The following is a 15,459-nucleotide window of genomic DNA, read 5'->3' as shown; positions in this document are numbered from 1 at the left end:
TATCAGGATATACACTAGAGAATAGTAAATTTCATTCATCTTGGGATAGTAGAAAAGCTAATTTACAAACAGTATTGCAAATACTAGATTATTTATGATTTTTAAGTCAAAGGTACCATTTTCTTTCTTTTTTTTGTAATATTTATTTATTTAGCTGTGTCAGGTCTTAGTTATGGCACACGGGACCTTCGTTGCGGCATGCAGGAACTCGCCTCGCGTCGCGCGGGCTTCTCTCTAGTTGTGGTGCGCGGGCTCAGTAGTTGCAGCATGGGGGATTAGTTGCCCCGGGGCATGTGGGATCTTAGTTCCCTAACCAGGGATCCAACCCAAGTCCCCTGCATTGGAAGGTGGATTCTTAACCACCGGACCACCAGGGAAGTCCTCAAAGTACCATTTTCAAAGTGAATTTGTTGCATCTGAATGCACCTTCAAGATTTTTCCTCTTAAATATTACCTTAGTTGGTTATTGTGGCCTGAACTGGCTCTGGAAATTGACCCCTTTTTAATCACAAAATGCCAGTGCTGGAAGTCTTCAGATACAAGTCCAGTTGTTTAAAAATTCTTTTTGGCCTAGTAATCCTTTCTTCAAATAAATTTGGGAACTTAATATGTAAACACAAAAGCAGAACTGCACTGACTGACAGATACTAGTCTAATATCCTCGTTTTAAAGACAGAGAAACTCACCTGATTTGTACTGACTTTCCTTTCCCTATCAAACGTTGTCACTTTATTGTAATTACTACTGCACTGTATACATCTCCCCCTACTGCAATGCAAGCTCCACGAGGGCTGGATCCACAGCGCCTAGCACAGCACTTCTGCCCACGGACTCGGGCCCAAAGAAGTGAATCAACTCGCTTGCCCAGCCCTGAGTCATAAAGAAACCCTAGCCCAATCTAGTCCATTATCAAAAATGTTTGTAAAACGAAACTAGTCTTCCTCCCCTTTCCACGTCCCCCGAGGACAACACACACTATGCATTCTAGATTGGGGTTCTCACACCTCATAGGGCACTTAGACTTTGCTGGCCCCGTAGTGGTCAGAAGCTTCACGCATTCCAAGAGCATCCCAAGACGCTTCACGTCTGTACTTTACAATTTTTTTTTTTTTTTTTTTTTTTTGCGGTTTGCGGGCCTCTCACTGTTGTGGCTTCTGCCGTTGGGGAGCACAGGCTCCGGACGCGCAAGCCCAGCGGCCATGGCTCACGGGCCCAGCCGCTCCGCGGCATGTGGGATCCTCCCAGACCGGGGCACGAACAAAGTCCGACTCTCCAGAGAACCAGGAGCAGCCACAAAGCAATGAAGACGGGGGGCGGGGCGGGGGGAGTAGCAGGAAGCTTGCGGCCTTTGTTTTTAACCTCCTGCAGCTCTCCCTACAGCTCTAGGGTCGCGAGAAGTACCTTTGTTAAGCGCGGAAGGGAGCGTACTGGGGAGCCTGGAGTGCTCCCCACCCTCTCGGCCCTAAACCCCGCCCTCACCCCTGAAGCCCCGCCCTTCCCCTTACCCGCGTCGGTGGGTGTGGTGTTGAAGGCTATGGCTGGCGAGCAGGTGAGTCCAGCCACCTCCCAGAGGAGTAGCCAGGCCACCGCCCGGACGGCCACGGCCGGGGTAGCCAGGACGCCGGAGAACGCGCGCCCCAGAAGAGCGCGCGGGGACAAACTGCGGTCGAAGGAACTTGCACACGCCTCACACCACTCCTAGAGCGCGCTGTCACGGAGTTAGAGACCGGGACGGAAGACTCAATGCGCGCACGCCAGCGGTCCAGCCGTTACCCTGCTCCCCGCATCCCCGGCCCCCGAAAGTTCCGGCGTTAAGGAGGCCGCGGTCCCGCCCCCTCGTCGCCCCGCCCCTCGCACTCCCGGTCGGGGGCGGAGCGAGGAGCGGCGGAAGCGCCGTGACGTGTGCCAGGGCAGTTGCTCTAGGGACCGCTCCGCGGGACCCCAGCGTGACTCTGAGCTCCGCGCGGTGTCCTGGGGATAGCCTAGCCCAGCTCCCGGCGTCCACCTCCACTTCCAGGTATTTGCCGATGTGGGCCTCCTGCCGGGGTATTCACCCCATGGTGCGGAGCTGTGGCTGTCGCCTCTTTCTGCTGCGCCAGGCTGGGCCTGGCCTCAAAGTCGAGTGCTCCTAGGTGTCCTACGGTTAGTGGAAACACCCCCTCACGGAGATTTTAGACGTTGACCTGCAGCAGATGCATTTTATGTACTTCTCTATGGGTAAGAAAGTCAGTCTTGCACTAGTGGGGGCGTGGATAGGGAGAGCATCATCTACCTGATGGCAAAATCCGTACACTTTAGGTGCTGTGGGGATGCTTGGCAAGATTATGCAGGTCACTGATCCTTGAGGAGAAAAGTATTAATGTCTAGGAAGAAGTGCTGGGTAAATGTGTCGTCTGTCTTCATGAATTGAATATGTAAGCAGAGCTGGAGAGTATCCAATGCAGATTGGAACAGAGCGGAGGGCTCTAGCATGGATGTCTTAAAGAGGAAAGATGTCAGAAGATACTACCTAAAACTGAAGATAGCAGTATAAGCATACTGTTAAGAAATATGAAGATAAATTTTGGAAGAAACATTTAAAAGAAACTCGTTACCTATGGAGAGGGGAAGGGGAGAGGACAACAGTTTTTTGTTATAAACCTCATAGAATTATGTTACATTTTAAACAGCATACAAACATTACTTTAATAAAAATAAAAGTTTAGTTTTAAAAAGAAAGAAAAGAGTGTAGTCAAACTACATTATTGAGCATCACTTGCATATATCATTTATTAATACAGCCATTTGCTTGAGTGTATGGAATTTGTATTGTGCTCAGTAGGATCTTCTAGAAAGTTTACTAACAACAAATTTTAGTGAGGTGAACTGGGAGTAGTATTTGTTTTAAAAAAAAAAAAAAGAAGAGGTGGAGTGGGATCATGGCATCAGATCAGAGGCAGAGCACAGTAATTTGATAACAGTTTTTTATATATTAGGTTGGCCAAAAAGTTCCCTTGGTTTTTAAGTAAAAATAAAAGACACATTTTTCAAAAAAATATTTATTTATTTCGGCTGCACCAGGTCTTCATTGAGGCACGTAGGCGCTCTCAGTTGCTGCATGCGGACTCCTAGTTACGGCATGCATGCAGGATCTAGTTCCCCAACCGGGGAACAAACCCAGGCCTCCTGCATCAGGAGCGCAGAGTCTTACCCACTGGACCACAAGGGAAATCCCACATTTTTCATTTTTCATTTCTACCAAGAACTTTATTGAACAACGTATTCACCATTTTGTTCCACCACTTTCTGCCATTTTTCAGGCAACTCAATAATTCCATCTTCCCAAAACTTTTTATCCTTTTGAGCAAAGAACTGTTCTAGGTGCCTTTTACAGTCTTCCAGAGATTGAAATTTTTTCCATTAAGAGAATTTTGTAAAGACCGAAATAAATGGAAATCCAAAGGTGCAATGTCTAGTGAATATATTGGATGAATCAGAACTTCCCAGCCAAGCTGTAACAGTTTTTGCCTGGTCATCAAAGAAACATGCAGTCTTGCTTTATCCTGATGGAATATTATGCATTTTCTGTTGACTAATTCCGGATGCTTTTTGTCAAGTGCTGCTTTGAGTTGGTCTAACTGGGAGCAGTACTTGTTGGAATTAATCGTTTGGTTTTGCAGAAGGAGCTCATAATAGAGGATTCCCTTCCAATCCCACCATATACACAACATCACCTTCTTTGGATGAAGATCAGCCTTTGGTGTGGTTGGTGGTGGTTCATTTCGCTTGCCTCACCATCTCTTCTGTTCCACATTATTGTACAGTATCCACTTTTCATCACCCGTCACAATTTGTTTTAAAAACGGAACGTTTTCATTACGTTTAAGTAGAGAATCGCATTCGGAAATACGGTCAAGAAGGTTTTTTTCTCTTAACTTACGTGGAACTCAAACATCAAAGCGATGAACATAACCAAGCTGGTGCAAATGATTTTCAATGCTTGATTTGGATATTTTGAGTATGTCGGCTATCTCCCACATGGTATAATGTTGATTGTTCTCAATTAATGTCTCGATTTGATGGCTATCAACTTCAACTTGTGTACCCGACCGTGGAGCATCATCCAGCGAGGAATCTCCAGCACGAAACTTGGCAAACCAGTTTTGACACGTTCAATCAGTCATAGCACCTTCTCCATACAATGCACAAGTCTTTTTTTGCGTTTCAGTTGTGTTTTTACCTTTCTTGAAATAATAAAGCGTAATATGCCGAAAATGTTGTTTTTTCCCCCTATTTTCTATACTAAAACGGCTACACAAAAATTCACCAATTTTAATGTACACTGATATGACAGCTGTCACAATACAGTCTAACAAAACTATTTCAAGTGAAGTTAAAGACAACTAAGCGCTACTAGAGCCAGCTTATGGAACGAACGAACTTTTTAACCAACACAGTATGATCTATTTCCTAAGAGTAAAAATTCTCACATCCAATAGGAAGGGGTGAATAATATAGATTATGGTATATGCATAGGACAAAACATTTGCAGTCATAAAAATTTGCATTTTAGAAAGACATTTAATGGCAAAATTACATAGGTTGTTAAATTTAAAAGGCAGGACTTAAAAAAGAATGAAATAATGCCATTTGCAGCTACATGATGAACCTAGAGAGTATCATACTACGTGAAGTAAGTCAGAAAGAGAAAGACAAATACCATATGATATCACTTATATGTGGAATCTAAAATATGACACAAATGAACTTATCTACAAAACAGAAGCAGACTCACAGACATAGAGAATGGACTTGTGGTTGCCATGGGGGAGGGGGCATAGGAGAGGGATGGATTGGGAGTTTGGGATCAGCAGATGTAAACTATCATATATAGAATGGATAAACAAGGTCCTACTATATAGCACAGGGAACTATATTCAGTATCCTGTGATAAACCATAATGGAAAAGCATATGAAAAAGAATATATGTATTTATATTTATTACTGAATCACTTTGCTGTGTAGCAGAAATTAACACAACATTGTAAGTCAACTATACGTCCGTAAAATAAAATTTTGTAAAAATTTAAAAGGTAGGAAATAGTATGTATGATATAAAAACATACTATAGCTAAAAAACAAACCAAAAAACAAAAAGAAACCAAACACAAACAAACAAAAAACTACGCCTAGAAAGACTGGAAGGAATCAGGGATGATTATTTTGTATGTCTCTTCCTCCCCCTTCCCCACTCCCATCTCAGTTTTCTACAATGAACATGTATTAAGTAACCATGTTCCTAGTGATTCTCTAACAGAACTGAATTTATGAAGATATCCTTATGCTGCTTTACCTCCAGGTTCTTTGACATTTGCAAATCTTTCTGAGAATATTATAGTCACATCTAAAGCAGTCCCTACAATTAAGTATATTTTGGCATTGAGAGCAGGGAAGGGAAGAGGGAATGGAAAGTATTAACCTTTAAAATGGTTGTTTCACCAAAAAAAAAAAAAAATGGTTGTTTCAAATACTGTATGCTAACACACATATATGGAATCTTAATAAACGGTACTGATGAACCTAGTGGCAGGGCAGGAATAAAGACGCAGACGTAGAGAACAGACTTGAGGGCACAGCAGGGGAAGGGGAAGCTGGGATGAAGTGAGAGAGTAGCACTGACCTATGTACACTACCAAATGTAAAATGGATGGCTAGTGGGAAGCTGCTGCATAGCACAGGGAGATCAGCTTCATGCTTTGTGACTACCTAGAGGGGTGGGATAGGGAGGGTGGGAAGGAGGCTCCAGAGGGAGGGGATATGGGGATATATGTATACATATAGCTGATTCACTTTGTGGTACAGCAGAAACTAATACATTGTAAAACAATTATACTCCAATAAAGATTTAAAAATAATAAATAAATAAATAAAATGTTTCTTGTAACTGAAAAAAAATCATGTAGTGAGACAAATAAGTTGAAATAAAAGCCATGTAAGCTTTATTGCCTCAAATATGTGGAGGCTGATTATTGCCTTGTTTGATCAGACTTCTAAACTGTGAACACTTCGAGGATGTACAGGGGCTGTGTCTTCTATTAACACATTGAATTAAACAATGGAATACCTACTACAGTCCAGGTATTGTGCTGGGGATATTGTGGTGAACAGTGGATATGTTCCCTGCCCTCATGGAGCATGTAGAATAGAAGGAAAAGAAAAGTGATAAAGTAAGTAGTTACAAAAAACTCAATGAGTAGAATGATTGGGGAAGTACAAAGGAGAGAGGTCTGGTCTAGTGAACCCCTCAGGACATAATGTGTAAGATTAAAAAACTCTTAGTACCTTGACATAGAGGGTGCTTGTACATACTTGTTTAACTGGTAAACAAAAAAGGTCCTGTAAGTTGATTCTTGGGCTGACTCAGAGGTTCATATACAGTCTTTGGTTAAGAGTACAGTACACGAAGAGATCCAAACTGAACTGCATTTCTAGGTTCATGTGTGAACAAATCTATACCCCTCAATGAACCAGGGATTCTATAGACTATAACCTGGGGCCAAACTGAACTTTCCAGGTAGCTCTTGAAATACTGAGCTTGAGCTGACTATGCATCTCCAGAACTGGAGTAGATTCAGATCTGCTGGGGAGGAAAAGTAGAGGAGAATGTGATTTATCCAACACTTAATTTTTTTCCCCTTTAGCAGGAAGTCATTATGTGACTAACACATTTTCATCAGATTTCCTCTGATTTACCGTGAAGTGTATGTGAGAATGATGTGCACTGCCAAGAAATGTGGAATTAGGTTCCAGCCTCCGGCTGTTATCTTAATCTATGAGAATGAAATGAAGGGGAAGAGTCGCCAGCGCATCATGCCTGTCCGAAACTTTTCAAAGTATTCAGGTATCTTATGTTTTATCTTGCCTCCTATCTTAAATATTCGCTGAGTCAGTTTATAAGAACGATTTGAGTCTCATGTAATGGAATGACATGGCCTTCAGAGTTAGACCGACCAAGGTTCAAGTCGTGACTGTCAGGGTAGGTATGAGATCTTGGCTAAATTACTTAATCTTGGTGAGCATCAGTTTCCTAATCTGTAAAAGGAAATTGATAATCCCACCCTTTGAGATCTGCAGTGTGGGTTAAATGAGATAGCATTATTCAGTAATATTAATTCCCTTCTCTCCCTCCAAATGTGTTTTTTAGTTGTAATCTTGATATTTTCTTGGTACCAGTACTAATATCTAAAGCTGTAATACTACTTTTTCTTCTCAGATGTTTTCTCCAGTTGAAAGTATTTAACATCTCCTCAAAGTGATTTTAAGTTACAGAAATAAAAAATATATCCCTCCTTCCCCCATCACACTCAAAGCTGTATGTAAAGAAATAGTTCATTCCCAAAAGCCAGTTAGCTGCTTGACTATAATGACAGGTAATGGTTTCAGTAACTTGTGGTACCTGAATAGTCTGTGGTGTTGCGTGTGGTATAATAGTTTTGTTTCTCCCCCCTAGATTGCAGCAGAGCTGCTGAACAATTAAAGAATAATCCACGACACAAGGGTTACCTGGAACAGGTATCCCTGAAGCAACTGGAGAAGTTATTCAGTTTTTTACGAGGTTACTTGTGGGGGCAGAGTTTGGCAGAAACAATGGAACAAATTCAGCGGGAAACAACCATTGATCCTGAGGAAGACCTGAACAAACTAGATGACAAGGAACTTGCCAAAAGGAAGAGCATCATGGATGAACTTTTTGAGAAAAATCAGAAGAAGAAGGATGATCCAAATTTTGTTTATGACATTGAAGTGGAGTTCCCACAGGATGAACAACTACAGTCCTGTGGCTGGGACACAGAGTCAGCTGACGAGTCCTGATAACCAAAAACTAAAAAAAAAAAATTATTGGGTAGCAGAAAATCCATGTTTATACAAGACGATAGATTGGTTGTAGAAAAATCTGTAAAGAACACTATGCATATTGGGTCACGTTTGGATTGACCATGTTACTTTTGAAAACCAAGATATGTAGAGCATCTACTATGTAGGTGCATATGGAATATAGGGAAAACAGAATATAGGAATCTGCCTTTAAGGAGCTTACAGTCTAATTGGAAGATAAGTCAAAAGCTTATGAAAAACTAGTTTAATGGTATTAGGAAGCATTAGATCCAAATGCTTGATAAAGGCTAGAGAGGATCAGAACCTAGATTACGGTAGGGTAGAATAGTCAGGGAGGACTTTGTCCATCAGTGGCAAGATGGTACTTTGCCTGGCCCTTGAAATGGTAGTATTTGGATAGAAGCTTATATAGGATTCCAGATTAAACTGGGAGGAAAAAAAGGGGGATGTTGCAGGGGATTGGTAAAGAGAGAGGAATTAGAACGTTTTATTTGAGGAACAGTAAGCAAATTATAGTTTGATAAGATCAGAGGGCATATGTGGTTGCCAGGGGATTCTTCTTTTTTTTTTTTAATTTTATTTATTTATTTATTTTTGGCTGTGTTGGGTCTTCGTTTCTGTGCGAGGGCTTTCTCTACTTGTGGCAAGCGGCGGCCACTCTTCATCGCGGTGCGCAGGCCTCTAACTGTCGCGGCCTCTCTTGTTGCCGAGCACAGGCTCCAGACGCGCAGGCTCAGTAGTTGTGGCTCACGGGCCTAGTTGCTCCGCGGCATGTGGGATCTTCCCAGACCAGGGCTCGAACCCGTGTCCCCTGAATTAGCAGGCAGATTCTCAACCACTGCGCCACCAGGGAAGCCCCAGGGGATTATTGTTTATGCATTGTTTTTATATCTATTTAACTCTGGAGTAGAAGAGTACCCCTGCAGAATGCCCTGCAGCTTCAAGTGGATGTAATCTGATGGATAGCAGGGGAATTCTGCCCCATCCCCCTGCCCCAGTATCAGGAAATATGTACTAAAGACATTCTGAAACCCTGAACCTCTTCCCATAAATAAGAGGTTTGTTTGTAAAATGGGAAATCTACCCATAATAAATGAACATATGTACAGCCAGTTTAGGCCTATTCATGAGTTTTATCTCCAAAGAGAAGATCTTTGTTGAACAAGGTTATATATGTACAGATATATCTTTCTTCATATTAGAATATCATTTAATTGGTAGAAATCCTGTTTTCTGCAAGGAAATTAATACCCATTAAATAAAGCTATAAAAGTTACTCATTCTTTCCACCTGTCCATCCCTACTCTCCTTACCATTAAAAGCCTCATTAAAGAGGTCATTCTTGGGCTTCCCTGGTGGTGCAGTGGTTGAGAGTCCGCCTGCCGATGCAGGGGACACGGGTCCGTGCTCCGGTCCAGGAAGATCCCACATGCCGCGGAGCGGCTGGGCCCGTGAGCCATGGCCGCTAAGTCTGCGCATCCGGAGCCTGTGCTCCACAACGGGAGAGGCCACAGCAGTGAGAGGCCCGCGAACCGCAAAAAAAAACCAAAAACACTGCAATGAGGTATCACCTCACACCAGTCAGAATGGCCGTCATCAAAAAGTCTACAAATAGGGACTTCCCTGGTGGTACAGTGGTTAGGAATCCGCCTGCCAATGCAGGGGATACGGGTTCGAGCCCTGGTCCGGAAGATCCCACATACTGCGGAGCAACTAAGCCTGTGCGCCACAACTACTGAGCCTGTGCTCTAGAGCCCGTGAGCCACAACTACTGAGCCCATGCGCCACAACTACTGAAGCCCGTGCGCCTAGAGCCCGTGCTCCCCAACAAGAGAAGCCACTGCAACGAGAAGCCCCCACACCACAATGAAGAGTAGACCCCACTCGCCGCAACTAGAGAAAGCCTGCGCACAGCAACGGAGACCCAACACAGCCAAAATTAAATTAATTAATTAATTTTTTAAAAAAGTCTACAAATAATAAAGGCTGGAGAGGGTGTGGAGCAAAGGGAACCCTCCTACGCTGCTGGTGGGAATATAAATTGGTGCAGCCACTATGGAGAACAGTATGGCGATTCCTTAAAAAAACTGAAAATAGAACTACCATATGACCCAGCAATCCCACTACTGGGCATATACCCAGAGAAAACCATAATTCAAAAAGACACATGCACCCCAATGTTCATTGCAGCACTATTTACAATAGACAGGACATGGAAGCAACCTAAATGTCCATCACAGAGGAATGGATAAAGAAGATGTGGTACATGTATACCATAGAGTATTAACCATAAAAAAGAACAAAATATTGCCATTTGCAGCAACATGGATGGACCTAGAGATTGTCATACTGAGTGAAGTAAGTCAGACAGAGAAAGACAAACATCGTATGATACCACTCATATGTGGAATCCTAAAAAATGGTACAAATGAACTTATCTACAAAACAGAAATAGAGTCACAGATGTAGAAAACAAGCTTATGATGGTTACCAGGGGGGAAAGCAGGGTGGCTGGGGAGGGATAAATTGTGAGGTTGGGATTGACATATACACACTACTATATATAAAATAGATAACTAATAAGGACCTACTGTATAGCACAGGGAACTCTACTCAGTACTCTGTAATGACCTATATGGGACAAGAATCTAAAAAACAGTGGATATATGTATATGTATAACTGATTCACTTTGCTGTACACCTAAAACTAACACATAACTGTAAATCAACTATAATCCAATAAAATTTTATAAAAAAATAAAGGAAAGGGAAGAATAAGAGAGAAGACTGATGATAGTCCAGTTATGATGTCAGGGGCAGGTTCATGATTTCAGTCTTCTTTTTTTTGTTTTAATTAATTAATTATTTTTTGGCTGTGTTGGGTCTTCGTTGCTGCACGCGGGCTTTCTCTAGTTGTGGCGAGCTGTGGAGGCTACTCTTCATTGCGGTGTGCGGGCTTCTCATTGCAGTGGCTTCTCTTGTCATGGAGCATGGGCTCTAGGCACGCATGTTTCAGTAGTTGCAGCACATGGGCTCAGTAGTTGTGGCACACGGGCTTAGTTGTTCTGCGGCATGTGGGATCTTCCCGGACCAGGGCTTGAACCCATGTCCCCTGCATTGGTAGGCAGATTCTTAACCACTGCGCCACCAGGGAAGTCCAGTCTTCTTCTTAATGAGCCAGGCAGAGCCATCAGATTATAGTGAGACTGAGGAGAAGCCGGGGTAAGAGTGAGTAGTTAAGGTGAAAATGAAGGGCGAGCATGTCGATGAAAAAAATTAATCCATAGCCCATCTAAGAAAGAAATGGAAAATTTTGTTCGAATGAAACTGAGTATTATAACCCGGGAGGAAGTCTCTCAGAGAGCTCTGAGAACTGTTCGAAAGAGGTAAGGCGATTTTGTGCAACCAAGCACACATCTCAGTAGAAGGTTGCTACTAGCCATGGGGAATAGACAGCTTTTCTAAGTATGGGAAGATGCAAGAATCCGGGTTTATAAAAAATTTCTGAAAATATCTATCTGAGGGCCAGTTCTGTCAGTTTTCCTAGAGCACAGAGTGCCTCATCCTGATCTTTCGCCCTGAATTCATTTCAGGGTGTATTGTAGGTCAGTGACTGCAGCAGTTAAGGACTTGATTCTTGAACTCAATGGTGGGCAACGTTTTCTTTCTTTCTTTCTTACTTTCTTTCTTTCTTTCTTTCTTTCTTTCTTTCTTTCTTTCTTTCTTTCTTTCTTTCTTTCTTTCTTCCTTCCTTCCTTTCTTCCTTCCTTCCTTCCTTCCCTCCTTCCTTCCTTCCTTTCTTTCTTCTTTCTTTCTTTCTTTCTTTTTTTTATTTTGGCTGCACTGGGTCTTCCTGGCAGCATGGAGGTTCTCTAGTTGTGGCACACAGAGAGTGGGCTCAGTAGTTGCAGGGCAAAGGCTTAGTTGCAGTATGTGGGATCTGATTTCCCCGACCAGGGATCGAAGCCAGACCCTCTGCATTGGGAGCATGGAGTCCTAACCAGTGGACCACCAGGGAGGTCTCAACATTCTTTGTTTATCGATCACTTCCCTTTCGGTCTTAATTTCGACCAAGGTTTGGGAGGCATTTGGTGACCAATTTGTTCCAGAGCACTAGGAATGCTCATTCCCAGGTCAGCAAGGATTTCACTGATAGGCCACTCAGTGCTATTGCTGGACTAGGCCCTGTTAACAGCAGCCAAAAGTCTGTGGATTGCCTGTCTTACTAGCCTGTTATGGTCCAGGAAATGGCTCCCTCTTGTTGCTTCTTCCCGTATCTAGAGTTAAACTATTACAATCATTGGTCTTATAGGACTATATATTTGGTCAATCATCTCAGGTCACTTAGGCATCATTAATTTTACCTGAGGCTCAGTCACATATTTGGTAATGCAAGAAATAATAATCTTGTAAAATAGGCAGAATACAAGAATACAGCCAGTAACATTAATAAGGTCATAAGTATTTAAGCTAAGGACCTCCATGAAGTGTGGCCCAGTATCTCCCCAGGTTGTCTGACCAGTCTGTTCTGCACCAATCACTGTCTTTTTTTAAAATATTTATTTATTTATATTTATTGAAGTATGGTTGATTTATAATGTGTTAATTTCAGGTTTACAGCAAAGTGATTCAGTTACAAACACACACACACACACATATATATATATTCTTTTGTAGATTCTTTTCACATATAGGTTATTATAAAATATTGAGTATAGGTCCCTGACCAATCACTATGTTTTTTTAAATTAATTAATTAATTTTATTTTTGGCTGCGTTGGGTCTTTGTTGCCGCTCTCAGGCTTTCTCTAGTTGCAGCGAGCAAGGGCTACCCTTTGTTGTGGTGCATGGGCTTCTCATTGCGGTGGCGTCTCCTGTTGTGGAGCATGGGCTCTAGGTGCACAGGTTTCAGTAGTTGTGGCATGCAGGCTCCGTAGTTGTGGCTCGCAGGCTCTAGAGCACAGGCTCAGTAGTTGTGATACACAGACTTAGTTGCTCCGTGGCATGTGGGATCTTCCTGGACCAGGGCTCGAACCCATGTCCCCTGCATTGGCAGGCGGATTCTTAACCTCTGCACCACCAGGGAAGTCCCTGAAAATTTTTATGTTTTTCTTGTCTTGCCTTAAAATGTGATTTTTTTATTTCATTAAGAAGAAGGAGAGGACTTCCCTGGTAGTCCAGCAGTAAAGAATCCACCTTCCAATGCAGGGGACGTGGGTTCGAGCCCTGGTTGGGGAACTAAAATCCCACATGCCACGGAAGAACTAAGCCCACACATGGCAACTAGTGAGCCTGCGCGCCTCAACTAGGGAGGCTGTGTGCCACAAACTACAGAGCCCATGTGCTCTGGAGCCTGCAGGCCACAACTAGAGAGAAGTCTGTAGGCCACAACTAGAGAGAAGTCTGTGCACCACAACAAAGAGCCTGAGTGCCACAGTGAGAGATCCCACCTGCCAAAATGAAGATCCCACATGCCGCAACTAAGACCCGACACAGCCAAAAATAGAAAGAAAGAAGGAAAGAAGGAAAGAAGGAAGGAAGGAAGGAAGGAAGGAAGGAAAGAAAGAAAGAAAGAAAGAAAGAAAGAAAGAAAGAAAGAAAGAAAGAAAGAAAGAAAGAAAGAAAGAAAGAAAGAAAGAAAGAGAAAGAAAGGAAGAAAGAAAGAAAGGAGGAGCTTTGTTCAGATGGAAGGGTGAGGTTGGATGTGTTCAACATAGATGGAGAAAGTAGACTGTGGGGGGTCAAATGAAAACCTACAACCCAGGGGTCACAAACCGAAAAGGATCTCCCCTATCCTCACCTCCTCTCTTCTAGAAACAAACTAACAAAAGAACTTCCCCTGGCCAAGTTTACAAGAGCGTTAACGGCTGAATGAACAATCAACCTTCAAGCTCAAAATTTTTAGCTTTTATGGCTATAAAATCCTCTCAGTGGTTCACCATTTCACGCTGTAGCAGATACTGTTATATAGCAGATTACCTACTCAACATCCTTTCACTTCCTTCACTGCCTGCAGAGGCCCAATACTGTTTGTTCAGGTATAACCCCTCCCACATAAGTCTCAGATCTAGAGGCAAAGACCGTTTGGTCTCAATAAATCCCAGTAGTTCCATTTCATTGTCTATGATTGGTTTAGAGATGGGCATGTTACCCAGTTCTAGCCAATGAGATGTGAAGGGGGATCTACAAGGAGCTGTGAAATAGGTGTTCACTATTTTTTGGAGAAAAGGAGTCTCCTCTATTTCTCTGGACATGGTTGTATCTGAATGTGACACCTGGAAATACTGCAGTCATTTTGTGGCCAGTCTGAGGATGACGCTGATCATTAATGAGGGCAGAACAAGGAGAATCACAGAAAGATGGAGCCAGAGCCCTGGAATACTGCACCTGGAGCCTGCCCTACCTTTGGATATTATGTTACATGAAATAAATTTCCCCATTTTTAAGCCAATTTAAGTGGATGTTTTTCTCTTTTTTGCATCCAAAAAACTCCTGTTAACAAAGGAACAAACCTCTTCCATTGGCCTCTTTCATTTCTGGACCCAGTATGGACAATGTGTGTTTTAAGGATAGACCCAGAGACCTCTGGGAAGAGATTGATACAGTGGACAGAGCAAAGCACAAGAGAGTGAGGAAGGCTAGGCAACTGGCAAGGGCAGTACAAAGCCGTGGACCTTGGACTCTAAGGCTGGGTGGAGTCCTGTGGAGCCAGGAGGAGCTGAGTCAAATGGGAGGGGCTGAGCAATGAAAAGTACTAGAAAGGGGGGCATCAGAGGGCAGGTCTGGCAAGTTGTGACAGGTGAGCTTGGGAGAAAACAATAAAGCAATTGGGATAGAGAACGGAGATTCTGAGTTAAGAGATCTCAGGAGTTTAGTAAGTCCTAGTGGTGATGAGATCCAGCATCTGAATTTGACAGACCAAGACTGATAGAGAGGGAAAGCCATAAAATCAAAAAAGTTAGGGAGCCTTGTGAAATTAAGGAGTCTGGAGGAGCAGTAGCCCAGATGCTGAAAGATCCTGGGAATACTGATCGATGAAGGGCAAATGGAAGAAGAAACTCAGCCAGCTCCTAAAGTCATTTGGGTAGGTATGAAATGCTTACTATGGTTTTGGGCAACTGCATCAATAATATGAAGAAGAAAATGTAAAAGGATGGAATTAATATTACATGTTTAGGAAGAGGGAGAGAAAAGGTACAGAGGAGAAAATGATAAAAGATTAGAGGGTTGTTTTTTTTTTTAAGTCAGAAAAAAGTTCCTATATGTGTTCCACCAGAAGCAAAAAACAAACAAACAAAATTGGCAGTACCTGTTCAAGACAGGATTTTCTTTAAACTGAATGAATGATCCTTGCTCTTAACCTAGATATGGACACCCTAATGCATGATTATGGATCCAGGAACTTTGAGTTTCTGGTAAGAACTCTTAGGTTAGCAAATTCCATTAAGGTTGCCATCTTGACCTTGTTAATAGTAGCATTACATAGTTGGGACAGCAAAATTACCATGTGCCTCTACACTTAAAAGGAAATCTTAACCAGAGCCAAGCAACTGTCATCACTATCATTAAATACTTGTTGATTCC

At 42.7% G+C, this 15,459-nt stretch overlaps 2 protein-coding genes across 2 annotated transcripts in view; one reads left to right on the top strand and one right to left on the bottom strand.

Moving 5' to 3' along the window:
• Positions 1-6,591, bottom strand: part of PIGX (phosphatidylinositol glycan anchor biosynthesis class X) — a gene marked incomplete at its 5' end in the record, with an annotated part of 32,086 nt that extends 25,495 nt beyond the window's left edge. The window contains 3 exons of the mRNA XM_082840392.1: positions 1,506-1,698; positions 1,774-2,038; positions 6,530-6,591. Coding sequence (XP_082696518.1) covers positions 1,506-1,698; positions 1,774-2,038; positions 6,530-6,591 — 520 coding nt within the window. The remainder of the gene's footprint in view (positions 1-1,505; positions 1,699-1,773; positions 2,039-6,529) is intronic.
• Positions 2,141-8,735, top strand: CEP19 (centrosomal protein 19). The gene is made up of 3 exons (XM_082839091.1): positions 2,141-2,217; positions 6,681-6,880; positions 7,490-8,735. Exons 2-3 carry the CDS (start codon positions 6,751-6,753, stop codon positions 7,849-7,851), a joined length of 492 nt encoding a protein of 163 aa, XP_082695217.1. The 5' UTR covers positions 2,141-2,217; positions 6,681-6,750; the 3' UTR covers positions 7,852-8,735.
• The last annotated feature ends 6,724 nt before the right edge of the window (positions 8,736-15,459 follow it).

This window comes from Leucopleurus acutus (assembly GCF_964270905.1).
Source record: "Leucopleurus acutus genome assembly, chromosome: 5".
NCBI classification, from domain to species: Eukaryota; Metazoa; Chordata; class Mammalia; order Artiodactyla; family Delphinidae; genus Leucopleurus; species Leucopleurus acutus.
The sequence above is the reverse complement of the archived record's forward strand: the minus strand, read 5'-3'. Positions and strand labels throughout refer to the sequence as shown.